This window comes from Leopardus geoffroyi, chromosome A3, assembly GCF_018350155.1.
Source record: "Leopardus geoffroyi isolate Oge1 chromosome A3, O.geoffroyi_Oge1_pat1.0, whole genome shotgun sequence".
NCBI lineage: Eukaryota > Metazoa > Chordata > Mammalia > Carnivora > Felidae > Leopardus > Leopardus geoffroyi.
This window is the reverse complement of record NC_059336.1, coordinates 22,481,945-22,509,452: the sequence shown is the minus strand read 5'-3', so window position 1 is coordinate 22,509,452 and position 27,508 is coordinate 22,481,945. Positions and strand designations below refer to the sequence as shown.

At 38.7% G+C, this 27,508-nt stretch overlaps 1 protein-coding gene and 1 long non-coding RNA gene across 5 annotated transcripts in view; one reads left to right on the top strand and one right to left on the bottom strand.

Annotated features, from left to right (window-relative positions):
- Window positions 1-806: 806 nt before the first annotated feature.
- LOC123580250 overlaps window positions 807-27,508 on the top strand; it is a 44,885-nt gene continuing 18,183 nt past the window's right edge. The window contains exons 1-2 of the long non-coding RNA XR_006703206.1: window positions 807-1,174; window positions 4,101-4,181. This is a non-coding gene — a long non-coding RNA (uncharacterized LOC123580250). The remainder of the gene's footprint in view (window positions 1,175-4,100; window positions 4,182-27,508) is intronic.
- The window catches only part of RBL1 (RB transcriptional corepressor like 1), a 62,130-nt gene continuing 41,897 nt past the window's right edge, over window positions 7,276-27,508 (bottom strand). For 3 of the 4 annotated variants that reach the window (XM_045444662.1, XM_045444661.1, XM_045444664.1), the window contains 6 exons: window positions 22,289-22,465; window positions 20,507-20,578; window positions 18,506-18,596; window positions 12,514-12,662; window positions 10,941-11,105; window positions 7,276-8,761 (listed from right to left, as the gene is read on the bottom strand). In XM_045444662.1, coding sequence (XP_045300618.1) covers window positions 8,591-8,761; window positions 10,941-11,105; window positions 12,514-12,662; window positions 18,506-18,596; window positions 20,507-20,578; window positions 22,289-22,465 — 825 coding nt within the window. In that variant the 3' untranslated portion in view covers window positions 7,276-8,590. Of the gene's footprint in view, window positions 8,762-10,940; window positions 11,106-12,513; window positions 12,663-18,505; window positions 18,597-20,506; window positions 20,579-22,288; window positions 22,466-27,508 lie in introns of those variants that run through there. The other variant, XM_045444663.1, reaches the window with a different exon arrangement.

The following is a 27,508-nucleotide window of genomic DNA, read 5'->3' as shown; positions in this document are numbered from 1 at the left end:
AGTTCTTTTTTTTTTGCTTGTTCATTTGTTGCTATGTATTTTTTACTTAAAAAAAAAAACTTTTTTTAATGTTTATTTATTTTTATATTTATTTATTAATTATTTATTTATTATTTTTTAAAATATGAAATGTATTGTCAAATTGGTTTCCATACAACAGCCAGTGCTCATCCCAACAGGTGCCCTCCTCAATGCCCATCACCCACTTTCCCCTCCCTCCCACCCCCCATCAACCCTCAGTTCTAATATTTGAAACACATTCAAACAAAAAACCTCCCAAACACCCTTTTAATCTTTTCTTGTTTGATGATAAAATAACGTAAATGATGATACATCCATACATTGGAACATAACCATTAGAATTGTTACAGAAGAGGAGCCTGAGTGAGTCAGTTAAACGTCCAATTCTTGGTTTCGGCTCAGGTCATGACCTCTGGGTCCTGGGACAGAGCCCCACATCCGGCTCTATGCTGGGTGTGGAGCCTGCTTAAGATTCTCTCTCTCTCTTTCCTCTGCCTGTCCTTTCTTGGGTGCCCGGGCTTGGGCACTCTGTCTCTCTCTCTCTCTCAAAAAAAAAAAAAAAAAAAAAAAAAAAAGAGAGAGAGAGAGAGGGGGGGGGGGAGAAAGAATTGTTGGAGCGTCTGGATGGCTCAGTTGGTTGAATGAGACTCTTGATTTCGGCTCAGGTCATGATCTCACGGTTTGTGAGTTTGAGCCCCACATTGGGCTCTGTGCTGACAGCAGGGAGACTGTTTGGGATTCTCTCTCTCCCTCTCTCTCTGCCCCTCCCCCACTCATGTGTGCGTGTGCTCTCTCTCTCTCTCTCAAAATAAATACACTTTTAAAAAACAAAAGAAAAAGAATCATCTTGGGGCATAATTTAGACATTACAATGATAAATCTGCCATAGTATGTGATATAAATGGATATATGATCCATTTCTTACTAAAAAAAGTACATAATATATGTATTGAAAAAAGTCTAGCAAGATTCACATCAAGAGGTGGCCAGAATGTGGAGCAAGTGGAACTCTTTTTTTTTAAGATTTTTTTTCTTTTTTAGGTAATCTCTACACTGTATGTGGGGCTTGAACCCACAACGCCAAGATCAAGAGTTGCACTCTACCGACTAAGCCAGTTAGGCACCCCACAAATGGAACCCTTATACACTGCTGGTGAGAATTCAAAATGGTCTACTTTGAAAAAGGACATGTCATTACCTTATGAAGTTAAACATATATTTGCCATTTGACCCAGCAATCCAATTCATAAAATAATAAAAGAAAAATATAAGTACAAAGACTTGAATGCAGATATTCATAATTATTAATAACACAAAACTAGAAACAACCCAAATGTCCATCAACTGGCAAATAGATAAATGAATTGTGGTATATGTATAATCTGGTAAATAACAAAATCAACCAAGTAAATTTAAAGATTTAACTGGATTTATTAAATGATTCATGAATCAGGCAGCACCCCACCTAGCAAAAGAGGTGCTCCATGGTGTAGTACAGAATGGAAAGGTTTTTTTGTCTTTTTAAAATTTATTTATTTATTCTTGAGAGAGAGCGAGCGAGCATGCATAAGCAGGGGAGTGGCAGAGAGAGAGGAAGAGAGAGAATCCCAAGCAAGCTCCACATTCAGCACGGAGCCTGATGCGGGCTCAAACCTACCAACCGTGAGATCATGACCTGAGCGGAAATCAAGAGCCCGAGGCTTAACCAACTGAGCCACCCACATGCACCTCAAAATGGAGATCATTCTTATAGGATGGTGGGGCAAGAAAGTTATTAGCAAAAGAAAAGAAGTGTTCCTGGCAAGGCTGTTTTTTAGGGGGAAAAGCAAGGTGTCTTATCATGCAGACTACCTCATTTCACTTTGAGGGGAAAAGAGGACCCAGGTGCCTGCCTGATTGGCAGGAATTGAAAAATTCCTGACTGACCAGTTAAGACTACATTTCTAGGGGAACTTGAAACTGCAATTAGATTATGTATTAATTAAGCATTGATTTGGGAACTTGGTCTAAGTAACACTATTTTGGGCCTCTGTTTTGTTTTTTTTAATGTTTATTTTTGAGAGAGAAAGAGCATGAGTGGGGAAGGGGCAGAGAGAGAGAGGGAGGCACAGAAACTAAACCGGCTCCAGGCTCTGAGCTGTCAGCAGAGAGCCTGACACAGGGCTCGAACTCGGAAACGGCAAGATCATGACCTGAGCTGGTCAGTCGCTTAACTGACTGAGCCACGCAGGTGCTTGTTTTTGTTAACAATCCATAGTATGGGCAGTTATTTAGCAATAGAAACAAATTATCTACACATACAACATGAATGAATCTCAGAAACATTACACTAAGTGACAGAACTCAAATACAAAAGGTTACATACTGGGGCGCCTGGGTTCCTCAGTTGGTTAAGCATCCAACTCTTGATTTTGGCTTAGGTCATGATCTCATGGTTCAGGCTACCACAGAGCCTGCTTGGGGTCCTTTCTCTACCTCTCTCTCCCTCCCTCCCCCTCTCTCTCTCCCCCTCCCCCTCTCTCTCCCCCTGCCCCTCCCCTGCTTTTGTACTCTCTCTCTTAAAATAAATAAACATTAAAAAATTTTTTAAAAAGGGGCACCTGGGTGGCTCTGTTGGTTGGGCGTCCGACTTGAGCTCAGGTCATGATCTTGCGGCTCATGGATTCAAGCCCCATGTTGGACTCTGTGCTGGCAGTTTGGAGCCTGGAGCCTGCTTTGGATTCTGTGTCTTCCTCCCTTTCTCTCTGCCTCTCCCCACTCATGCTCTGTCTCTCTCTCCTTCAAATATAAATAAACACTAAAAAAAAAAATTAAAACAACAAATAACAAACAAAAGGTTACATATTGTGCATACATATATTTTATATTAAAGTCTAGAAAAGGCAAAACTATAATGATAAAAAAGAGTCAACAGTTGACTGAGTAGAGTGTGTGGTGGGAAGGATGTGGGGAGGGCAGGGAAGATCAGAGGGCACAAGAGAACATTTTGAAGTGATGGAAATTTTTTTTTTAAATGTATATTCATTTTTGAGAGACAGAGAGAGACAGAGCATGAACGGGGAAGGGGCAGAGAGAGAGAGGGAGACACAGAATCGGAAGCAGGCTCCAGGCTCTGAGCTGTCAGCACAGAGCCCAACGTGGGGCTTGAACTCACGAACTGTGAGATCATGACCTGAGCCGCAGTTGGACGCTCAACCAACTGAGCCACCCAGGTGCCCCTGGAAATATTCTATATATGGATTGTGGTGGTAGTTATACAACTATATACTATTATTAAAATTCATCAAACTGTTTACTGAAAATGGGTACATCTTACTCTATGTAAATTATACCCCAACAAAGCTGGAAAAAATTCAGTGTAGCATATACAACTTAAGACTTACACATTTTCCTTCATGTGAAAAATAATTGTAATACATTTTTTTAAGATTTTATTTTATGTATTTTGAGAGAACGAGGGCACAAGTGACTAGGGTCTGAGGGGGGGGCGGGCGGGGAGAGAGAGAAGAGGGACTCGTGCTCACCAGAACTGGGGCTCCAGCATACCTGATTCGGGGCTCAAACTCATGAACCCCAAGATCATGGCCTGAACTGAAGCCAGACACTTAGCCGATTGAACCACCCAGGCCCCCCTAAAGATTTTAAGTAATCTCTACACTCGATGTGGGGATGGAACTCACAACCCTGAGATCAAGAGTCTCATGCTTCACTAACTGAGCCAGCCAGGCGCCCTTGAGGTCGTTTGTTTATTAAAACAAGCTCTGGCCAATTTTATGAAAGAGGTCATCTTTTTAAATTTAACAAATTTTTAGGAGCGCCTGGTTGGTTCTGTTGGTGGAGTGTGAGACTCTTCATCTCAGAGTTATGAGTTCAAGGCCCACGTCATGTGTACAGATTACTCAAAAATAAAATCTTTAGAAAGATGACGTCTGAGTGCTGGGACTATAGTTTGTTTTGCTTTTGTTTATGCATCTTCTAATTTCTCTACAATAAATGTGATTTTCTATAATTAATTATTTCCCGAAGTGATGATGATGATGATGACCTAACTGAAGTTAACATTCAATTTGGTTTGGCAGTGCAGCGTCAAGGAGGATATTTGAACCTGGATCTCCATACTCTTGGCCATTATACTCTTCTGCTGGCTTCAGACTTCCATGGTAAGAACAGCCTGGGATGCTTAACAAAACTGTGCATCATCCTATTGAACCTGTATCGTTCATAAATCTTCAACAGTGATTCTTACCATTGGGAATTTTGACGGGAATATTGCCTAGATGTAGGATCTGAGGATCTGAAACCTCCTGAACATTTTCTTAACATATTAAGGGTCTGTCATTGATGCCAAATAACCTCACATATATATTAGTTATCCCACCTGGAATCTATCATCATTAATCCTTCCTGGAAAGTCATCCCTGACTGTGACCCCATACATGCTCAGTCAGGTGACTCTCTGTCCCCACTACCAGCATCCGAAAGCGTACAGCTCTTCTTGACAGGTGTTTACTTAATTCAGGGACTGGTGCACGCTCGCCCCTGAATTGCGATAACCAAAAATGCAAAAATGCCTCCAATCATTGCCAAATGTCCCTTAAAGGGACAAAATTACTCCAAAATTAAGAACTACAAATTCGTGTCTCATATCAGTCTAACCATCCTCTCCTCCAGCCTCTCCACAGCTTCAGATTCCTAAACCTTGCTATTCAAAGTGTAGTCCTTGGACTAGCAGCATTGGCGTTACGGGAGCTTGCTAGAAAAGCAGAATATTAGGCCCAACCTCAGATCTACTGAATCAGGATCTGAGTTTTACCAGGATCAACAATCCCTGGTGATTCCTATGCACATTAAATTTGAGAAGCACTACCAGGTCTCTAACTTACTTGGGGGTGACTATCACTTGGAACAGAGGTTAACAGTTCAACAAAATTTCTGGAGATGATCATTCCATGGTAAAGGGCAGGACCTAAGAATCTGTATTGTTATCATGTGGCTCAGGTAATTTTCATCCTTGGGCAAATTTGGGAATTGCTACTCTAAAATAAACATCAGATTTTGTCATTATCCACCTAAAATTAAAATCTCTTTAGTGACTCTCCATGGCCTACAGTAGTGATTCTCAACTCAACCTTAGGTGCTTACCTAGGAAGTATTTAGAAATCTGGATGCTAGGCTGTTCCCCAAACCCACTAAAAACTCTAGGGGAGGGACCCATCCACTGGCGAATTTTTCAAAGCTCCCCAGTTGCAGCCAATGTTAAAAACCACTGGGAATGATCAAGCCTGAGCTGCTTAACCTAGATTAGAAAACCCAACTGTGAAAGGCCCCTGCCTGCGTTCCTAGCCCTATTTTGCGTTGTATTTTTGCCTGTGCATACTACACTCCAACCTCACTGAACTACCTGTAATTCCCAAACCTATGGTACAGTCATGCCTCGGGGCCTTTCTACAGGTTGTGCTCTCTGAATGGCAGTTATTCATCCCCAAGGACTGAATTACCACTTAGCTCCTTCGCCTTTAGAGTAATTTTAGATTTCCTTCACACACCTGCCCAGACAGAGTAATTCATTCTCTTTTCTGTGCTAATACCATGCCTCTTTGTGTAGAGCTCTATTACTATACTTATTACATTGTACAGCTGATTTTTTTTTTTTTTTGTACAGCTGATTCTTGAACAACGTGGTCCACTTAACAGGCAGATTTTTTTTTCAATACAGAACAGTACTGTATTTTCCTTAACATTTTTTTTCTCTTATTGTAAGAATACGATTTACAACATATAAAACATACAAAATATGTGTTAATCAACCATTTGTTATTGGTAAGGTGGAATTCTGGTCAATAATTAAGTTTTTGGGGGAGTCAAAAATTATACATGGATCTTTAATGGCAGGGCATGAGGTGTGTGTGTGGAGATGTCAGTGTCCCTAACCCCCACATTGTTCAAAGATCAACTGTAGTAATGGGTTACAATTATTATATCTTGAGAATGAAAACTAAGGCTGGTTTAGTTTTATATCCCTAGCACCTAGCTAAGGGCCAGGAATATGGTAGGCAGCTAGTAACATTTTTGACTTAGTGAAAGTAGTATAAAAGAAGAAAAAAAAGAAGAAACTAAAAATGAGCAGGAATATTATTACTTTCTTTAAAAATCTGAATTAATATAATCTAACATTAAAATCTTAATTAGAAAAGAACTTTAAGCTGTGAGTTTCATCTGGAGAAATATGCATGAAGGCACTAAGAGAGAAATAAACCCTTTCCTTAATTCAGTAACATAATTTGGTCCACAAATTCATTCCAAGGAGTTGAAATAATCCTGTTTCTTTATGTGTCTAAGGCATTGTTTGAACTGAGGTAAAATTCACCTAACTTAAAAACTACATTTTTATTTTTTTTAAATAATCATTTTAAAGTGTATTTTAGTAAATTCACAATGTTATACAACCACCATCTAGATTAAGCTCTAAAATGATTTTCCTCCCCTCAAAAGAAACCCTGCTACAAACATTGGGGTACATGTGCCCCTATGAATCAGCACTTTCAACAATAGCCAAATTATGGAAAGAGCCTAAATGTCCATCAACTGATGAATGGATAAAGAAGATGTGGTTTATATATACAATGGAATACTACTTGGCAATGAGAAAGAATGAAATCATGCCATTTGCAGCAATGTGGATGGAACTGGAAGGTATTATGCTGAATGAAATAAGTCAGTCAGAGAAGGACAGATATGAGTTTTCACTCATATGTGGATCTTGAGAAACTTAACAGAAGACCATGGGGAAAGGGAAGGGGAAAAAAAAAATTGCAAACAAAGAGGGAGGGAGGCAAACCATAAAAGACTCTTAAATACAGAGAACAAACTGAGGTTTGATGGGGGTGGGTGGGGGGCAGGGGAAAATGGGTGATGGGCATTGCAGAGGGCACTTATTAGGATGAGCACTGGGTGTTGTTATGTAAGCGATGAACCGTGGAAATCTACCCCAAAAACCAAGAGCACACTTTATACACTATATGTTAGATAATTTTACAATAAATTATATTAAAGAAAGGAATAAAAAAAAGAAACCCTATACTCAAGTAGTGAGTCACTCCCCATTTTCCTCCTAGCCCCTGAAAACCACCAGGAACATTAACTTTTAAGTTACACTAAGGTATTTAAAAAATATAAAGCAGGTATTTAAAAAGGTCTAGGTTCTAGATAGCTGTACAATTGTTTCTAGTCACACAGAAAAGAGTACAAATATAGTTTTTTTCAGTATCTCAAAAACTCCAATGTTTTATTAACCATTTTATGTACACTGATATTGTCTTGAAAACTAATAAAAACATGTCCAAAGCTTCTTATATAGTCACTGTACAAATGCTCATGTATGTTTTCTACATTAATAATGAAGATGAAAATGACACAATAGTTACAGCTACATAAAAATATATACAAGGACTTAAGACACATTTGATATTATTTGGTTTACAACATGTGTAGATACTACACAAAAAATGAGGATATAATTTGCAGAAAAGTAAAATGTGACCAAAATCACTTTTCTTCTTAAAATTTAAAAATAAAATTCCTGACAATAGCAATTACTAATTTACAGCCAAATCTTAGACTAAGTCAAATTAGCCAGGGTTAGACATAAGTTAAGTTAAACATTTTGTATTTAAAAAAATAAGTTTTTCAGTTTAAAAAACATACATTTCATAACATTTTCTCAAAATTAATTAAGAATGGTTTATCCATGTCCTTCCAGATTCTGGAAACACATTAGAAAAAGTGAATATTGAACAGCTGATTCTTTGGAAAGCTGCACCCAAGTACCCCTTTTATTAGGTTGTGACATCAGCTAAGAGGGCCTTTATTAGGTCTGGAAGGCAAGGAGCTGGAGCTCAGGTACGAATCTACTTATGCTCAAAGAGAGAAAGGCCATGAGAAGGGAGCTAGACAACCCAGGATAGTAGTGGCACTTGGATGTGGAGTTGCCATAGTGGGTCAGAGACAGGCTGGTGTATCATCCTTTGGCTCAGGTGCTATAGGAACCAATCCCTATTCAATATACATATGTATTTTTTAGAGTAATCTCTATGCCCGACATGGGGCTTGAACTCACAACCCTGAGATCAAGACTCACATGTTCTCCCAACTGAGCCAGCCATGTGCCCCCCTGCTCAATATTAAATGAGAAGAGAAATATTTCAAAGTGTGCTTACCAAAAACAGATTATGTACCTTCATATTACAAAGCATAGAAGGAGACATTTTTAAAAAGTGAGCTAAAAAGTTATGAGGTATCTCCTTACTTCATCTTAAAACTAACCCAAGAAATAGACGTTTAAAAAATTCTTAAACTATTACAATGTTTAAAAGGCACTTGAAATATTGCTTTCCAATCCAACTCAAATATACTGTCAATTAATTTTGGACATAAAAAAAGCGCATAATTTTGGTGCAATTTTTCTTGTAATTCAGTGATACTTTCCATCTACAGGGCTGAAAGTTTTGAGGGATAGAGCCCCAACATTCTGCTACCTGAAAGTGCTTTTAGCGTAGAAACAGGAAGGGCGTTAATGATTTGCTCTCTCAGTGACAACATCCTGTAGTCGTTTAAGCAAAACATCATCATTTTCTTGACAGAGGCGTTTGGCAGGTGATTCTGCATCACCATCGATGGCTATTGCTCGCTTCTTGGTTCTCTGTTCACCCTGTCTTATCATATTGTTGATATCTTTCAAACTCTGCAAAAATAGAGGACATGTGTGAGAAAAAGGGGAAAAAAAGGAAAGAACTAAGCTAACTGCTTTTTCCTGCACTCTACCCAAAGCTGAACACTAGGGTAGAGATTATCTTTTGAATCTAGGCCAACCTAGTAAGAGCGATTAGATCTAATCTTTTCATGGTTTTAAAACCTGGATTTACCTTACAGCAGTAGTACTCAAAGACACTGGGCCAGATGCAGAAATATCAAGAAGCTTACTAGGAATGCAAACTCTCAAGCCTCACCCTAACACCTACTGAATCAGACACTCTAGGGATGGAGTTCAGCAATCTATGTTTAATCAAGCCCTCCAGGTGATTCTGAGCTCCCTTGAAATTTGAAATCCTCTTCCTAGAGCAATGCTTTTTAAGCTTTAATGTGCTTACTAATCATCTGCAGATCTTGTTAAAATGCAGATTCAGATTCAGCAGGGCTGGCATGAGGCTTGAGATCAAGCATTTTTTAAGTTTATTTTTTAATTTTTTTTTTTTGACAGAGAAAGAGAAAGAAAGAGAGAGAGAGAGAGAGAGAGAGCACATGCACGTGTGAGCAGGGGAGAGGGTAGAGGGAGAGAATCTCAAGCAGGCTCCACACTGAGTGTGCTCCGTACTGAGGTGTGGGGCTCAATCCCAAGACCCTGGGATCATGACCTGAGCCGAAATCAAGAGTTGTTCAACTGACGGAGCCACCCAAGTGCCCCAAGATCCTGCATTTTTAAGATGTTCCCAGGTGATGCTGATGTTGAAGGTCTATAAACTATATTGAGTAGAAAGGCCTTAGAGTAGTGGCTCCTGAAAGCTGTGGATCATAACTGTCTAGAGAACCTGACTGGCAGAGCTTTGGGATTCAGTAGGTCTATTGAACAGATCCGTGTTCAACAAGGTCCCCCAGGTGATTCTGGTCTATGGTTTTGAAATCATTGCCTTAGAAGTCAGGTGGTCCCATCTTTGATTTCATTTAAGAATCTCTTCTAAACATCCTTGTAGGAAATCGACTTCTATGAAGAGGAAATGCAAATCTGTGAGGTATTCTATCTCAAGTGAGGTTGACTTCTGGAGACATACTAAACATATTTGCTTGATAGCCTTTCAAGTATCTGAAAACATCAATCATATAACTGTCACATATTCATCACTGTACGGGAGTTAAGATGAGGATAACCACAGAACTGTTTGCATAAATAAGAGAAGGCCTCTGTTTTTAGACTTTTCACTATCCCATCACCAAAGGAACTTCCACTTTGAAAGCTTTTCTTTAAAGTCAATATTCCTCGTGTCTGACCACCTGCCTTACTGGTCCCTTCTCAAGATCGTATTTAAGCAGGGTGACACATTGGACTCTTGCAGTGAACTTCCCTAGTATCACAACAATAGTAATGGATTAAGCTACTGAAGCAGTTGAATACACTGCTCTTAATCACAGGAAACTTGCCACAGTAACAGTTCATATTATTTAAAAATTTTTTTTAAATGTTTATTCATTTTTGAGAGAGAAAGAGACAGAGCGTGAGTGGGGGAGGAGCAGAGAGAGGGAGACACACAACTCGAACTCACGAACAGTGAGATCATGACCGGAGTATCCATAAACCTCATGTGTATATTGCTATCACGGTATTTGTGATATTCTGACAAAACTACCTTCTTATTCATCTATTTTCCTGCCTGGTTGTGGATTCAGATCAAGGCAGGGAATGGATTTTCTTTTTTTTCAATTCACAGCAGCAATCCAACCCCTATATTAATTACAAAGAAATGCTTTATAAAGCCCTGCTGACATGAAGTGTAAAGAACAGTCTGAGTCAAAAGTGAAGACCAATATTGTGGGTTTACGTGTTTTAAAAAATTAAAAAATATTTATTTTTGAGAGAAAGAGAGAGAGATAGCGTGAGTGGGGGAAGGGCAGAGAGAGAGGGAGACACAGAATCCAAAGTAGGCTCCAGGCTCTGAGCTGTCAGCACAGAGGCTGATGTGGGGCTTGAACTCATGAACCATGAGATCATGACATTTGCCGAAGTCAGACGCTCAACTGACTGAGCCACCCACGTGCCCCAATTCATATTTATTACTAGTAATTTTGCAAAGAGCAAGATTAAAGATTATTAACTGGCAATATGAAATCCAATTTTTAACACAAGTACATAGATTGTTGTAACACCTTACCTTAGAAGGGCTGCCATTGAACTTATATAGCAGAGCACTCCTTGGTGTAAGGCCTGATGCATTCTTGTGTGGGGAAACATAAATGGAGTGCTGCTGGGAAATGCGGCGTGGTGAGCCTGGTTGTTGCTTAATATGTGGAAAAGGAGAGAGTGGTGGAGCTTCCATCTGAAATAATCCAAAAGTAAATTTTTGTATGATAAAAGTTCTTTTTTGAATCCCACCATATTTCTATTCCTTTATTTTTTTTTAAGTAGGCCCTGTGCCCAACATGGGGCTTGAACTCACAAACCCAAGACCAAGAGTTGCATGTTCTACCAACTGAGCTAGGTAGGTGCCCCCATATTTTTATTCTTATTGGCATTTCTTATGTGTCAGCTACACCATAAGAATCTATTAATGGCTGAAAAAAAGCAAAGACATGGTCCATTACCCCTTGTTTTTCAAGAGTTACTAACAGATAAACTAAAATTTATTTTCCTGCATCTTTCAGGAAATACTGAAGAATTCTGAGACACCCAGAAGTGGTAATAAGCCAGGAGTATAGTATAGTATATAGGAATAAGCCAGAAAGGAGAGGCAAAGAGTAATCAATATTCTAACACAATGATAATATCTCTATATACATAACATACACCTCCTGCCCCATAACCAAAGCCATAGCAGAGAGAATAAGAGAGAGACAGAACTCTATGAGCCAGAAGGATGGGTCCATCATGGGACAAATTTGTTAGTGAAATGATTAAGACTTTATACTGAAATGCAAATTATTTAGAAATAGAATTAGGGGAGCAGGGTCTGCACTTTCCTTTAATATTCTCGACAATGTTTCCATTCTAGGAATAAATAGAGATGGTTCCTTAATTAATAATTTCATCATCTTCAACTGAAGCTAATAAAACTAGTTTCAATTGGCTCATGACAGACATATTCATGATAGGGGGAGGTGGAACTGATGGGAGTTGAATGAATAGTCATGGCCTCTGAGAATAGTCACAGACCGCATTCCTTGAAATGTAAAGGGAGACACAAAATACACATATATGGCTATTGGCTAGATGCAGTTTCACTTGGTTCCTCTTACAACTAAAGTCTGCCCTCCTGGGAACCAACCTCAGCTTATACACTGACGATGTTTTCACAGGCCTGCTAGTACTGCCAAATCTGCATTAAAATGTCTTAGTGTTGCCTCTACTAATGATTCAGGCCTATTTATTTCCTTTTCTCTTTAACTTGAGAAAAACATTTATCTCATATATACATATTACAATAGAAATTAAAATTAAGAGAAAAAATTAGCAGAATTGTTTTCTTTTTTCCACATTCTCATCTAGTAGTTGCCCATATGTTAACATAATTTCCAGCAACATAATCATAATACGGATAAAATTTCCCTGATTTCTTCTGGTCTGTGTTGTATGATAGTTTTAATCATTCTCTAATTAATTACTGGTATTTTTTTTTCTCCTATAAAATGTATGAGTGACACTTTAACTCTGAAACACTTATCTAATAAACTTATAGTAATCTAACTATGACTATGAATATTCATATCATAGTAAAATATAAAACATACCACATGGTCCTGATTTGACAAGTCATATCTCAGTGCAAATGACTTCACTCTTCCTACATATATTGTATTATAAAATTTGATAAGATCACCTCTTTCCTCTTTCACTGGTCCACTAGAACAGTCAGGTGTTTTTGTAGCATCTTCCAATTCTGTTGAAAGATTCAGGGTTATGACAGATGTATTATAATACACAAAGTGGTGATCTGAATCACAACTCTATGATATAAAAACAAAATCAGAGGAGCCTGGGTGGCTCAGTCAAACATCTGACTCTTTTTTTTTTTTTTTTTTTTTAATTTTTTTTTTTTTTTTCAACGTTTATTTATTTTGGGGACAGAGAGAGACACAGCATGAATGGGGGAGGGGCAGAGAGAGAGAGGGAGACACAGAATCGGAAACAGGCTCCAGGCTCTGAGCCATCAGCCCAGAGCCCGACGCGGGGCTCGAACTCACGGACCGCGAGATCGTGACCTGGCTGAAGTCGGACGCCTAACCGACTGCGCCACCCAGGCGCCCCAAACATCTGACTCTTGATCTCAGCTCAGATCTTTTTTGTTTTTTTTAGTTCATTTATTTATTTAGAGAGACAGCAGAGCCTGATGTGAGGCTTGAACTTACAAACCATGAGATCATGACCTGAGCTGAAATCAAGAGTTCTATGCTTAACTGACTGAGCCACCCAGGTGATCCTCAGCTCAAGTCTGAATCTCAGGGTTGTGAGTTCAAGTCCTGCATTGGGCTCCATGCTGGATTTGGAACCAACTTAAGGGGGAAAAAAAAGTAAACACAAATCTTTATATAAAGCAATTAATGTTTTTAGAAAATGTTTGAAACCCATCTATATTATGTATAAATTAAGTTGGAAACTTGAGAAATACAAATACATGTACTTAGGCTAATACTCTTCTTTTTTTTTTTAATTTTTAAAATGTTTATTTTTGAGAGACAGCAAGAGACAGAGTGTGAGTGGGGGAGGGACAGAGAGAGAAGGAGACAGAGTCCAAAGCAGGCTCCAGGTTCTGAGCCTGATGTGGGGCTCAAACTCAAACCAGGAGATCATAACCTGAGCCAAAGTCGGAAGCTTAACCGACTGAGCCATCCAGGCACCCCACGGCTAATACTCTTTTCTCTAGATACTATTTCAGCAAGAATTTTTTCACAATGATACTTTTTAAGTTTATTGATTTATTTATTATGTATTGGCGGAGGGGGGCAGAGAGAGAGAGAGAGAGAGAGAGAGAGAGAGAGAGAGAGAATCCCAAGCAGGCCCCATGCTGTTAGCATAAAGCCCAACGCAGGGCCTGAACTCATGAGCCACAAGATCATGACCTGAGCTGAAATCAAGGGTCGGACGCTTAACTGGCTGAGCCACCCAGGCCCTTCTTCTCAAATTTTTTATGCACAGTCCCCTTTCCCTGTAACACCTACTACCATCCTAATAAATGCTATTCCAAGCCATATTGGCTTTGTAACAGCTGTTGTAGGTTATTCTCACTACATGGATCAGTCAAAATTATTTAAGGTCCTCCTTTGATTAGAAATTTCTGGACACAGAGACTATACACAGTCTTCAGATTTGTGTCTCATTCCAATTCTAGTCATTAATATTTATATAAAGTAATGGGCTCTATTTATTTTGAAGGAACCAAACATTTAAAACTCTCTGGGACCTTGGTGGGATGCCTGGCTGGCTCAGTCAGCAGAGCATGTAACTCTTAATCTGGTGGTTGTGAGTTCAAGCCCTATGTTGGGTGTGGAACCTACTTAAAAAAACAAAAAACAGGGGCGCCTGGGTGGCGCAGTCGGTTAAGCGTCCGACTTCAGCCAGGTCACGATCTCGCGGTCCGTGAGTTCGAGCCCCGCGTCGGGCTCTGGGCTGATGGCTCGGAGCCTGGAGCCTGTTTCCGATTCTGTGTCTCCCTCTCTCTCTGCCCCTCCCCCGTTCATGCTTTGTCTCTCTCTGTCCCAAAAATAAATAAACGTTGAAAAAAAAAAAATTTTTAAAAAAAAAAAAACAAAAAACAAACAAACAGTGATATTTTGGCAGTTTCTTGTGAACTCTAAAAGGCATGACCATAATATAAAAACAAGTAAAACTATGCTCTATTTATATCTTCATTGTCTATCTGGTGTTTTTAAGATGGGCATAATGTGAAATAAAGTTACCTGGTTTTCAATATGCAGTTACCAATATTATATATCTCATATGAAAACAGAATTTTTGTCTCATGAGAGAATTTGCTTTTACTGTTTTCTTTTAATGTGACCTACTCAACATTTCAAGTATTTTGTTTTTATTATGTTTAATCTCTACACCCAACATGGGGCTTGAACTCACGACCCTGAGGTCAAAAGTCACACACTCTTCCGACAGAGCCAGCCAGGCACCCCAACAACATTTAAAGTATTGCAAATAAGGAATATGGCCTTAGACAAATTAGCGTGAAAAAGAAAAAGAAAAAAAAATTTAAAGAGAAATATTCATTAATAAAAAACCATAAATTTTATACTGTTTAAAAAATGATAGGGTTGTATGGGTGGTTCAGTTGGTCGACTGTCTGACTCCGGGTTTCCACTAGGTCATGATCTCATGGTTCATGGAATTAAACGGTGCATTGGGCTCTTACTGACAGCATGGAGCCTACTTGGGATTCTCTCTCTGTCCCTCCCCCACTCATGCTCACTCTCTCAAAAAAAAAAAAAAAAATTAAAAAAAACTTAAATAAGTAACAGCTGTTACTGAGGTCTTACTATAAGCAGCTCTTGTGTTAAACATCATACTTACCTCATTCTTTGTAATCCTTAAAACAAGTCTCTGAGGAAGTACTGTAAACTTGTCAGTGTACCATTATACACTTGAGTATTATATTTGTTACTGAGATTAAGCTGTAATCTGGGTCTCTCAAGTGTTCTAGTCAATAATGCCAGTCTAGGGTGGTCTGCTGACATAATGGTGAAGAATTGGTATTTTGATCAGGAAGCTAATTCCCAACAGGTAGCTATTATAAGAGTTTCTGTTAGGTTTATCTTAATCAAAGGCCAATGCTTTGCTAATTAACATACTCAATGTAAGAAATGGGTTTTTATTCATTAAAAAAGGGGGGGTGGGCACGCCTGGATGACTCAGTCAATTGAGTCTGACTTTGGCTCAGGTCACAATCTCATGGTTCGTGAGTTTGAGCCCCACAATGGGCTCTGTGCTGACAGCTCAGAGCTTGGAGCCTGCTTCGGATTCTGTGTCTCCCTCTCTCTCTGCCCCTCCCCCACTTGTGCTCTTTCTCTCTTAAAAATAAACATTAAAAAAAAAATTCAAGGGGCGCCCGGGGGGTTCAGTTGGTTAAGCGGCCAACTTTGGCTCAGGTCATGATCTCACCATTTGTGAGCCGGAGCCCTGCGTCAGGCTGTGTGCGGACAGCTTGGAGCCTGGAGGCTGCTTCGGATTCTGTGTCTCCCTCTCTCTTGGCCCCTCCCCTGCTCACACTCTGTCTCTCTCTTTCTCAAAAATAAACAAACATTAAAAAGCAATTTAGGGGCGCCTGGGTGGCGCAGTCGGTTAAGCGTCCGACTTCAGCCAGGTCACGATCTCGCGGTCCGTGAGTTCGAGCCCCGCGTCAGGCTCTGGGCTGATGGCTCAGAGCCTGGAGCCTGTTTCCGATTCTGTGTCTCCCTCTCTCTCTGCCCCTCCGCCGTTCATGCTCTGTCTCTCTCTGTCCCCAAAATAAATAAAGGTTGAAAAAAAAAAATTTAAAAAAAAAGCAATTTAAAAATTTAAGAATCTGGTTTTTATTGATGAAAATAGTGACTGTTATGAAAGCCTAATGCTTAAAGTTGGTGCATGTTGGGGAAATCAGAAGTACTTAAATAGACTGGTTAACATATTTGAGACACTGTCCACAATATCATGATACAGATGAGTGATTCACTGAAGTCTGTGGAGCTCTACTATTATGGATGATAATGAAGACCAGCCCTGAACTCTGATGCATGTCATTTGCTTGATCCTGGCTTTAAGGCTAACAGAGTCCTGAATCTGGAATCTTGGCACCTGCTTCAAGTGAACCTTTAATGTGTGAGGTGGTGGTTGGACAGCTGGGTGTTTGGACAACCTATATAGGATGCATAAACTATGTGTGCTTTCTAAATAGTAATCATTTTATACCTAATTAAGAATTTTATAGAACCAGAATTGTTCTTCACTATGTGGTGTTCTTTGTTATGTTTAAGTCATAGCAACCAACCATAGCTGGAGAAACTTTAACATACCTTATCTGAACATAAACTTGCCTGACTGTATCCTCCACTGTAACTTTTTCCTTTTTGGTGCCAGAATTCCTGAGTCCATTATCACTGGATACTTGTGCAGTTCTGTGCCATCACCATTGGATAAAATCTTAAAAATGGTTGTTTGCTTGCTAATAAATATCTAGTTAATAAATGTATATACAACAGAAGTTGATTTGAAACCTTTAGGTTGTAGAGAGTAGCTAACCTTCATTGACCTCAAATTTCATTTGCAGATACTGTATCTATTGAACTTCACTGCTCCTTGTATGCCAGATACTTGCTAGTAGTTACTTTGCTTCTCATGAGAACATTATTTTCCAGCTAACCTCTGGTGCCTGTTTGTCTCTACCCCCACCCCACATGCCTGATTTTGTATGGACAGAAAAACCACCTGGGACAGATGAGCAACATGTGTTACAAAAATAGAAAGGCTGTGTGTGTGTGTGTGTGTGTGTGTGTGTGTGTGTGTTTTATACACACGTTTGTAGTTGATGTATATGTACGTATATATAATATATATGCATTTTTTCAGTTTTACTAATACACTTCCATTGCCTTGAAAAGGCTCAGGAATAATATATCTATGTAAAAAGAATTGAGCTTGGCTTATGTATCCTTAAATAGGGCAGATTCTAGGGCATTGTTATTAAAAAAATTTTTGGTGAGTAAGATCTTAAAAGTTCAGATCCCAATAAACACCATAATGATCACGGCTATCTATGTGATTAAAAAAAGAGTCCTTGACTCTGGCAATTTTCTCTAAGAATTTATCCTAAGGATATGGATCAAAGATTAAGCTACAGTGATGTTCCTCACAAAGCTATGTATAATGGTTAATAATCTAAATGTCCCACACTGTAGAATACATCACAGTACATGTGTTACACATGTACACATTAAGTAATGGGAAGATGAGACAAGGAAAAGATGGGCAGAAGAAGCATTTTTACAGCTTATCAACATAGGAATAATTACCTTGACGATATGAATAATTGATTTTCCTTTCTTTGAAAAAAATTTCCTAGTGCCTCAAGTCTTACATATCATGATGGTAACAACAGGATGGCAGCTTTGTTGGTGGTGGAAGAATACTTATATACTTATTAATGAACAAGACATTTCCTTAAATGTCACCCCTGGCAGATCACTGACAGCTACCTTACTTCCCCTGTAATTCAGATTTATTTTTAAAATTTATTAAGAGCCTTTTATGTGTTTTATTAATGTTGTAAGTATACTACAAAACTTTAAAACAAAAATTTTTTTTTAATGTTTATTCATTTTTGAAAGACAGAGAGAGACAGAGCACAAGTAGGGGTAGGGCGGAGAGAGAGGGGGACGCAGAATCTGAAGCAGGCTCCAGGCTCTGAGATGTCAACACAGAGCCCGACGCGGGGCTCGAACTCATGAACGGTGAGATCATGACCTGAGCCGAAGCCGGACACTCAACCGACTGAGCCACTCATGCGCCCCACAAAACTTCTTCTAAAGCACAATTAATAGGGGAAAAATGGTTTCAATTCACAACCTCTTTGGATGGAGGCATCTGACTCATACTTATCTCAAACTTGTTTCTTCCCAAATGCTTTCACATATGCATTATCCATTCCACTTACATCACTAACTCCATGCTGCCTGACATCCACTGCATTATGTACAATGTAATCAAAGGTATATTACATATAGAATATTAAATTGGGCAACTTACCATAATCTGTCATTTCAAAATCACCATTTATGTTTTTATTGTATGCCACAACTTCTTTTGGAATACTTTTCAACAGTACACTTCTATAGACCTACAGGTTAGAGTGGAAAAAGACTGCTAAGTCATAAAGATGCACAGTTTAAGCAAAACCAAAATAAGAACAGAATATCATGCCAGTTAAAAGGTATTTGTCTGTATTGGTGATAATCAAGGGCAAAATGTTACTAGGCTGGTAAATATAGATTATAGCAACCATCTTAGTAGAGGGGATATGGAAACAGAGCCTACCACCTAATACTGCCATTGTAGTTTACAAAAACTAAACACTGATGAGCAGGTTTTGCCAAATAAAAGCAACTTCAAATATCTGAGCTTGTTCTTCCTTTTAATTCCTTGCATAAAAATCATTTGATCTCATTAAGGCTTGTTTTCCTACTCCCATCCCATTCCCATCTCCTTTCAGATGGTCACATGAAAATCTGTTTCCCTTCCTTCTTCTAAATTCTTTCCTACCTCCAAGACAGCTGAAAGGCATAATCCATTTCCCCTCATCCTATGGGTGGTAGGTATGAGAGGATATTTAGGAAGCTATGGCTCGGTCCATTTTGGACCCACACTAACTTCACCTTAATGATCTTTAGGGATAATCTGGACCTTTCTAGAATCTGTTCCTGAAGGGTTTTTCTGAAGAGGTCCAGATACTCTTAGCCTATCAAAGGATATAACAAATGCTTGTACTTGGCTCTTCCATGTATTTTAGAGCTTAAAGAAGTGAAACTCTATGCGGGGCTCTCTTAGAAGGGGGTGTGACTACCAGTACTTAAGCATGGGATATCTGAGTAGCTACATCACATCACATCTCTCTTCCTAAGATGGCAGATCACCAAGGCTAGAAAAGAGGTCATTATGCTCCCTAGAGCTCAGCAACTAAGCTCCTGAGTGGTCAAAGCCTTAAGGTAGCCCAACTTTATGTTCTTCAGCTGTAATAATAACAACATGGAACTAATAGTCATTAAATACTTACTATGTGTCCGGCCACTAGGCTAGCATTTTATATTTCCATGACTGAAAGGTTTTATAGGATTTTTACCATGGCTATTATAAAATGACATTATCAAATATGCTTGGTATCTATTTAAAGATTCAAACATTAAGATTCTTAGTAGGTGGCAAATGAAGCTAGACTTGAGCTAATAAATCCTCAAATTTCACGGGATTTTAAACATCATTAGAGAATCAAGTCCCACACAATTAGAGAATATTATTATTATTATTTAAATTTTTTTTTTGGTAATCTCTACACCCAACATGGGACTCAAACTCATGACCCCTGAGATCAAGAGTCACGTGCTCTTCTGAGCCAGCCAGGCATTATCATAGATGATTTTCATTAGATTATTTATTTTAAAGTTTACTTATTTTGAGAGAGAGAGTGCGTGTGCAAGTGGGGAATGGGCAGAGGGTAAGAAAGAGAAAAAGGCAGAGAGAGAAAATCCGAAGCAGGCTCTACACTGTCAGTGCAAAGCCAGATGCGGGGCTCCCACAACCCTGGGATCATGACCTGAGGTGAAATCAACAATTGGACACTCAACCAACTGAGCCATCCAGGCACCCCTAGATTTTTTATTAAAGTAGGCTCCATATATTACGTGGGGCTTGAAATTCACCACCCTGAGATCAAGAATCTTATGCGCTATAGATTGAGCCACCCATGCACTTCCCTTCATTAGATTTTTTGTGAAAAATGTCCCCCCACTCAACAAATGAACAAATAAATGGAATACGAAAACACATGACAAATATATGCAAATATATCGATGAGTATATAAACAGCCAATTTCCTGGCTTTTACTGAAAATTTTCTTTAGAGTTTAATGATATCCACTAAACCAAAAAATCTAAAGTACAGTAAAACTATAAAAGAAGTTTACCTTTTCTATGACTTGTCAACAGAGAACTAGTACAAATCTATTTTTGGACGGGAGAAAAAATGTTACTCACATGACTGTTTGCCTGGGGCTGATTCCTATAACTTTTCATTATTTCTTGAAACGTTCTTTCTTCTTTTGTTACCTAAGGAAAAGTAAATTCTGCATGTATCAGTTGCTCTTAAAAGAAAAATGGCTCTGAACAAAAGCTTCAATTATAGGTTGGCAGTGAGAGCAGTCCTGCAGAAAGTCATTAACCCCAGGCCAGTCCATGACTAAAAACCACTACCATTTATGATTTTTACTACCTTTAAAGTTCAAGCTTTGTGGCCCGTGGGGACTCAGCTAATAGCTTCATTAATCAAAAGCACTGAGATTGCTATGGTATAACTTTACTGAAAATACATTTCTTTTTATAAAAAGAATGATACCAGAAAACTCCGATCTGCTGCATCCCCTGCAGTCTCTGATTTTACTGACTTTTATTTTTAAAAAAAAATTTTTTTTTTTAACGTTTATTTATTTTTGGGACAGAGAGAGACAGAGCATGAATGGGGGAGGGGCAGAGAGAGAGAGAGACACAGAATCGGAAACAGGCTCCAGGCTCTGAGCCATCAGCCCAGAGCCCGACGCGGGGCTCGAACTCACGGACCGCGAGATCGTGACCTGGCTGAAGTCGGACGCTTAACCGACTGCGCCACCCAGGCGCCCCATGATTTTACTGACTTTTAAAGTACCCTCTTAAAAGTAAAGTAGCCACTTACTAAAGGATAAAAATATGTCTTATGGTGATTCACAAGAAAACTGAACAATTATTACAGGATTAGGTTTTTAATATTTTAGGACAGACTATATGGTTTCTAATGCTTAGACAGAAAAGTTATGGTGGTGGCCAAAAGGAAGGAAATGAATTGGTGATCCATAACAGTATCCCTTCCAGTCTATTTGTTATTATAAAATTTACTTAAATTACTCCTTCTCTCTGCTTTACTGTCCGTTAACACTAAACCTGTTCTTCCATAATGATGAGCTAAAAATGGCAAAGCCTGAACTCTGAGAGTTCCATGGAAAACACAAAATATTAGGTAATAACATTTATTAATCTCTATTTTGTATAGAGATCTTAAAGGCATTGTGAGAGAGGAGTCAAAAGGAGTTTGAAAACATGTCCTCTGCCTCAAAAAGCTTAAGAATTAGGTCTTAACTACGTACATCTGCTAGTACTGCCAGTGTGGTCAATATGGTTCAGACCAAAGTTATAGGATTGTTTCAGGTATATCAGAATTTTAAAAAGCAAGTAAGATATACTATTTTATGAACGAAAGCATGTTGTAGCACCTAGAAAGTAAAATGCTTTTCTGAGGTGGTGCAAAAAATCACTGGAAAGCAGTATATTAGAGAAGCTATTTTATGAAGTATGAGTTCATTAAATTATGAAATAAGAAATCCTAGGGTGCCATTTATTAATTGTATAACTGACCAAGTTACTTTCAGCTCTGGGCCTCAATTACTAACCTACAACATAATGATCATTTTATTGTAAAGTATTAGATGAGAGGGGTCACAGCGATGGCGGTAAAAATGATGTTCACATTAACAGTATGGAGAACCATTTATACAAATGGTCTCTAAGACCTTTTCCAATTTCTTTACAACCAATGTATTCTTATGATGTGGGAAAGCTGATTATTACAAAATGAAATGGAGAGTCCAGAGAATAGATGCAGTAGCTGGAATTTACTACTTAACAATAGTGGGCATTTGAACAAACTAACAATTAAGTGCAAAAGATTTTCACTTTGTGCTTCAAAAATGGGTAACTAGGGCAAAGAGCTTCCCCCAACTTATACATTACCTTTGCCATGATGTAAAAGGCACAAAGAAGCAGCTGATCCAAATGTCGGTCTTTCATTAGATCAGGGCAATGAACTAAAGTGAATTCAAAACATGTCCATATCTTCCTTCGTAACTCATTTGAAACATCCAGTTTTAAACATAAATCTCGTAATCGTACACTTGCTAAATGATAGACCTAAGATGGAAGGTAGCACATTGATGCAAAAAAAACCAGTAAATAATTCTTTGAATTTATGTCTTACCATGAACATGGGCTTTCAGGCCAAGATTAACAAATACCTAGGCTTTTGATAAATGTATGTAAAATTACATAAAATTTCTGTTCTATAGTACTAGTTCACTGGCAGAAGACTTTAATTCTCTTCAGAAGACTGTCTTAAAAACTCTTTTGGAAAAGATGTCCTCTATCCTGTCATCTATGTAAAGTAAGAAACACTAAAATGCAAGATTTACTTGCATCATGATCATTATGAATACATAATTTTCCAAGTGTTCAGAAATCCCCCATACCTTTTTTTGTTCAGAAAAGATTACTAGGAAGTCTAAAATGTCAGATAATAGGGGTGCCTCGTTGACTCAGTTGGTGGAGTGTGACTCTTGATCTTGGGGTTGGGGGTTCTAGCCCCATGCTGGGTGGAGAGATTACTTGAAAGTAAAATCTTTAAAAATTTTTGAAAAAAAGTCAGATAATAAAGAACTAAAATGTTTGATTTCAAGAATGAGTCAGAAAGCAAAACCATTTAAAAAACCTCCCCTATATTCTACAGTTTTTATGAGCACATAAATGGAATATTAAAGTAAATGAGATACAAGGTTTTTTGTTTTTGTTGTTTCTAAGTACATCAGAGTAAATTTAGTTCAATGCCCTAAACCTTTCATATACAACTTTTATACGAATTGATAACTAATGCAAATGACCTGAAGGTCCTGCAAGATTCTAAAATGGCTTCCAATCATCCAGGAAGCATTATGTTTTACTGTTTTAAAAACTGGTGACCCTGCTGTGGTATTCCTAAATCACACTATTCTGTTTGAACTAAGTCTTCAAATTTAAATGTTCAGGGAAAAAGAGTCAGGCATCCCTTACAGCAAATTATCTTTGGGGACGCCTGGGTGGCTCAGTTGGTTGAGCATCTGATTCTTTTTTTTTTTTTTATTTAAAAAAAAAATTTTTTTTTTAACATTTATTTATTTTTGAGACAGAGAGAGACAGAGCATGAACGGGGGAGGGTCAGAGAGAGGGAGACACAGAATCTGAAACAGGCTCCATTTTCTGAGCTGTCAGCACAGAGCCCGACGCGGGGCTCGAACCCACGGACCGTCTGAGCCGAAGTCGGCCGCTTAACCGACTGAGCCACCCAGGCGCCCCAAGCATCTGATTCTTGATTTTGGCTCAGGTCATGATCCCAGGGTCCTGAGATTAAGCCCAGTGTCAGGCTCTGTGCTGGGCATGAAGCCTGCTTAAGATTCTCTCTCTCCCTCTGCCCCCTCCCCCGCTGTCTCTCAAAATTAAAAAAAAAAAAAAGTATCTTTGGCAGGAAAATAATCCACAAATAAGAGTTTAAAAACAAATATAAGCTATCCAATACACTAATCTGATAGAAAGTCAAATGGTAGACTCCAAAGCCACAAGTGATTCATTTTATAGCAAATTCATTTTTTCTGCATCCTGTCCCCTTGTTTCTAGTCCATCTGGCCAAAAGATAAACAGAATCCATTTGGGTCAGTGCAGTGGGAAAGATGTCAGAACTTTACATTTGTCACAGAAAATAAAAGATAATGGCCCTAGTTAAAAAGATTAAAAATAATAAGTCATTAAGTAATATTTGTTAAGTATCTTTTACAGAGTTGATCCAATGCCTTAAAGAAACACATACTCTGGAAGTCTGATTCTGACAAAAAAATTCAGAGTACATTCTATTCAGTCCTGGAACACCAGCACCATGCTGAATTCAGCATAGATAATAGCTGCAACTTACTCAAGGAATGGTTATTTTGAATTCACTATAGATACGGACACATATGTTCTTTTTTTTTTTAACGTTTATTTATTTTTGAGACAGAGAGAGACAAAGCATGAACGGGGGAGGATCAGAGAGAGAGGGAGACACAGAATCTGAAACAGGCTCCAGGCTCTGAGCAGTCAGCACAGAGCCTGACACGGGGCTCGAACTCACGGACCGCGAGATCATGACCTGAGCTGAAGTCGGACACTCAACCGACTGAGCCACCCAGGCGCCCCACGGACACATATGTTCTTTATACAGACATCCTATTCTCTTTTAGGATAGAGTTTTTCTAGTTTCTAATCTATGTCAAACAGGTTATAATTAAATGGAAAGAAGGATGCCTGAGTGGTTCAGTGGTTCAGTCAGTTAAGTGTTTGATTCTTGATTTTGGCTCTGATCATGCTCCTGGGGTTGTGAGACTGAGCCCTGCATTGGGCTCCTCGATGAGCATGGAGCCTGCTTGGGATTGTCTCTCTCTCCCTCTGCCCCTCTCCCCAGCTTGCACTCTCTCTGTCTGTCTGGTCCCTCTCTCAAATAGAGAAATAAATGGAAAGAAAAAAACCCAAGATTCTGAAATAAATGCAGAATTAAAAATTCAGAACTAGGGGCGCCTGGGTAGCTCAGTAGGTTATGTGTCCGACTTGATTTTTGCTCAGGACATCATCTCACAGTTTGTGGGACTGAGCCCCACATCGGAATGTGCAGTGACAACGCAGAGCCTACTTGGGATTCTCTCTCTCTCCCTTCCTCTGTCCCTCTCCTGCTCGTGCTCCCTCACTCTCTAAATAAATAAATAAACTTTAAAAACAAAAACAAAAAACAGGCCTTATATAGGCACAAGATGGAGGCAGTAGTCATGGAGGCAGAGTAGAGGAGGCAGTGGGAAGTGGAGAAAATGGCAAGTCTCTCAAGAATTATGATTAAAAAGACTAGAGGAAATAAATTTAAATTTGCATCAAAAGTAATTTGGAAAGATAATTTCTTAAAATTTTTAAGTCTTAAACCCTAATCACAATGCTAAGACAAAAAACAGTGCTTTCTTTTTCCTTTACAATTTTTTTTAACATTTATTTATTTCTGAGAGAGAGAGTGTGAGTGGAGTAGGGGCAGAGAGAGGAGACAGAATCTGAAACAGGCTCCAGGCTTTGAGCTGTCAGCACAGAGCCCAATGAGGGCTCGAAATCAGGAGGCTTGAGATCATGACCTGAGCTGAAGTTGGAAGCTCAACCAACTGAGCCACCCAGGCGCCCCTCCTTTATAATTCCTGAGAATGGGCTAGCCAGCCATGTAGTTATGCAGTAGACTACAGAGGTACTTTCAGTTCTGGGATTTATTTTAGAGAAGAATCATGTTTGGTTATAAAAATCTAATTAACTTACCTGTCTTATCAGAAGTTGACAGTGCTTGTAAAAATGGGTAGGGCAAATTGAAATTATTTCTATGTTAAATCTTTCAGTCCTTTTTCATTAATACTACAGTAATGCATGTATTATAATGGAAATTGGTCAAATCTTAATTAAAAAAATTTTTTTTTTTCAACGTTTATTTATTTTTTTTGGGACAGAGAGAGACAGAGCATGAACGGGGGAGGGGCAGAGAGAGAGGGAGACACAGAATCGGAAACAGGCTCCAGGCTCTGAGCCATCAGCCCAGAGCCCGACGCGGGGCTCGAACTCACGGACCGCGAGATCGTGACCTGGCTGAAGTCGGACGCTTAACCAACTGCGCCACCCAGGCGCCCCTGTCAAATCTTAATTTAAAAGGTAACACAGTAAGGGGTGCCTGGGTGGCTCAGTCCATAGAGCATGTGACTTTTAATCTCAAGGTCATGAGTTTGAGCCCCACTTTAGGAACAGAATGTACTTAAAAAAATAAATAAAAGGTAACACATTGCATTTATGATAAAAACTGTGTAGCCACCCAGTATTCCACCAATTTTTATATCAATTCTTCAATAATTTAAGCTTATCTGTAAGATCCAAGAAGCACCTGTCTCACAATGAACTCTAATCTACAGCAACCTAACACAATGTAGTTCCACTAAATTTCAGAGGATGGCCAACTGCTCAAAGTGATATAAGAACATAAGGTGATAGGATATATAAGTTATATCATGCAATGGAGTCATACCATATAAGCCTGAGTCAAACACAGTTCACCAAAATCATAATATTTTCTTAAGAGGTCAAATATGTTTCTTTTAAAAGGGTAAACGTATATTACCTGATGTCAAAGCTGACAAAGATACTACAAAAAATATAGACCAATACCTCATGAATATTGATACAAAAACCCTCAACAAAGTACCAGTAAACTGAACACAACAGCATACCCTAAAAGGATTTTACAGTGTGATCAAATTATGATTTATTCTTGGGATGGAAGGATAGTTTAACATAGAAAAACCAATTAGAGTAATATACTACATTAACAGAATAAAGGGAAAAATATGATTATCTCAATTGATGCAGAAAAAGCAACTGACAAAATCCAAAATGCTTTTTTTCTTTTTAAATTTTATTTTCTAATTTAAAAAAATTTTTATTTTACACAGTGAGAGTGTGAGCTGGGGAGGAGGCAGAGGGAGAGAGAGAGAGAAAGAGAGAGAGATAAACTTAATCAGGCTCCATGCTTATGGCAGAGCCTGATATTGGGCCTCAATCCCGTGACCCTGTAATCATGACCTGAGCCGAAATCAAGTGTCAGATGCTCAACTAAGCCACCCAGCTGCCCCCAAAGCCCCCCCTTTTTTCCCCCATAAAAACACTCGATGAACTAAGAATAGAATAAAACTACCTCAACATGATAAATGCCATATATGAAAAATCCATAGTTAACATCATACTCAAAAGTAAAACAAAGAAAAGAAGAAAGCTTTTCCCCGAAGATTAGGAACATGACAAGGATGCCCAATTTCAGCACTTTTCAACATAGTACTAGAAATTCTAGCCAGAGCAATTAGGCAAGAAAAAGAAATAGAAGGCATCCAAACTGGAAAAGAAGTAAAATCACCTCTGTGTGTAGTTTACATGTGTAGAATACTGGAAAACTCTAAAAAGTCCTTTAAAAACGTGAGAAATAATAAATGAATTCCACGAAGTTGCAGGATACAAAATCACACAAAAATCTCTTTCATTCTTATACTACCAACAATGAATACTCCAAAAATAAAGAAAATGATTTCATTTACAATAGCCTGAAAAAGAATA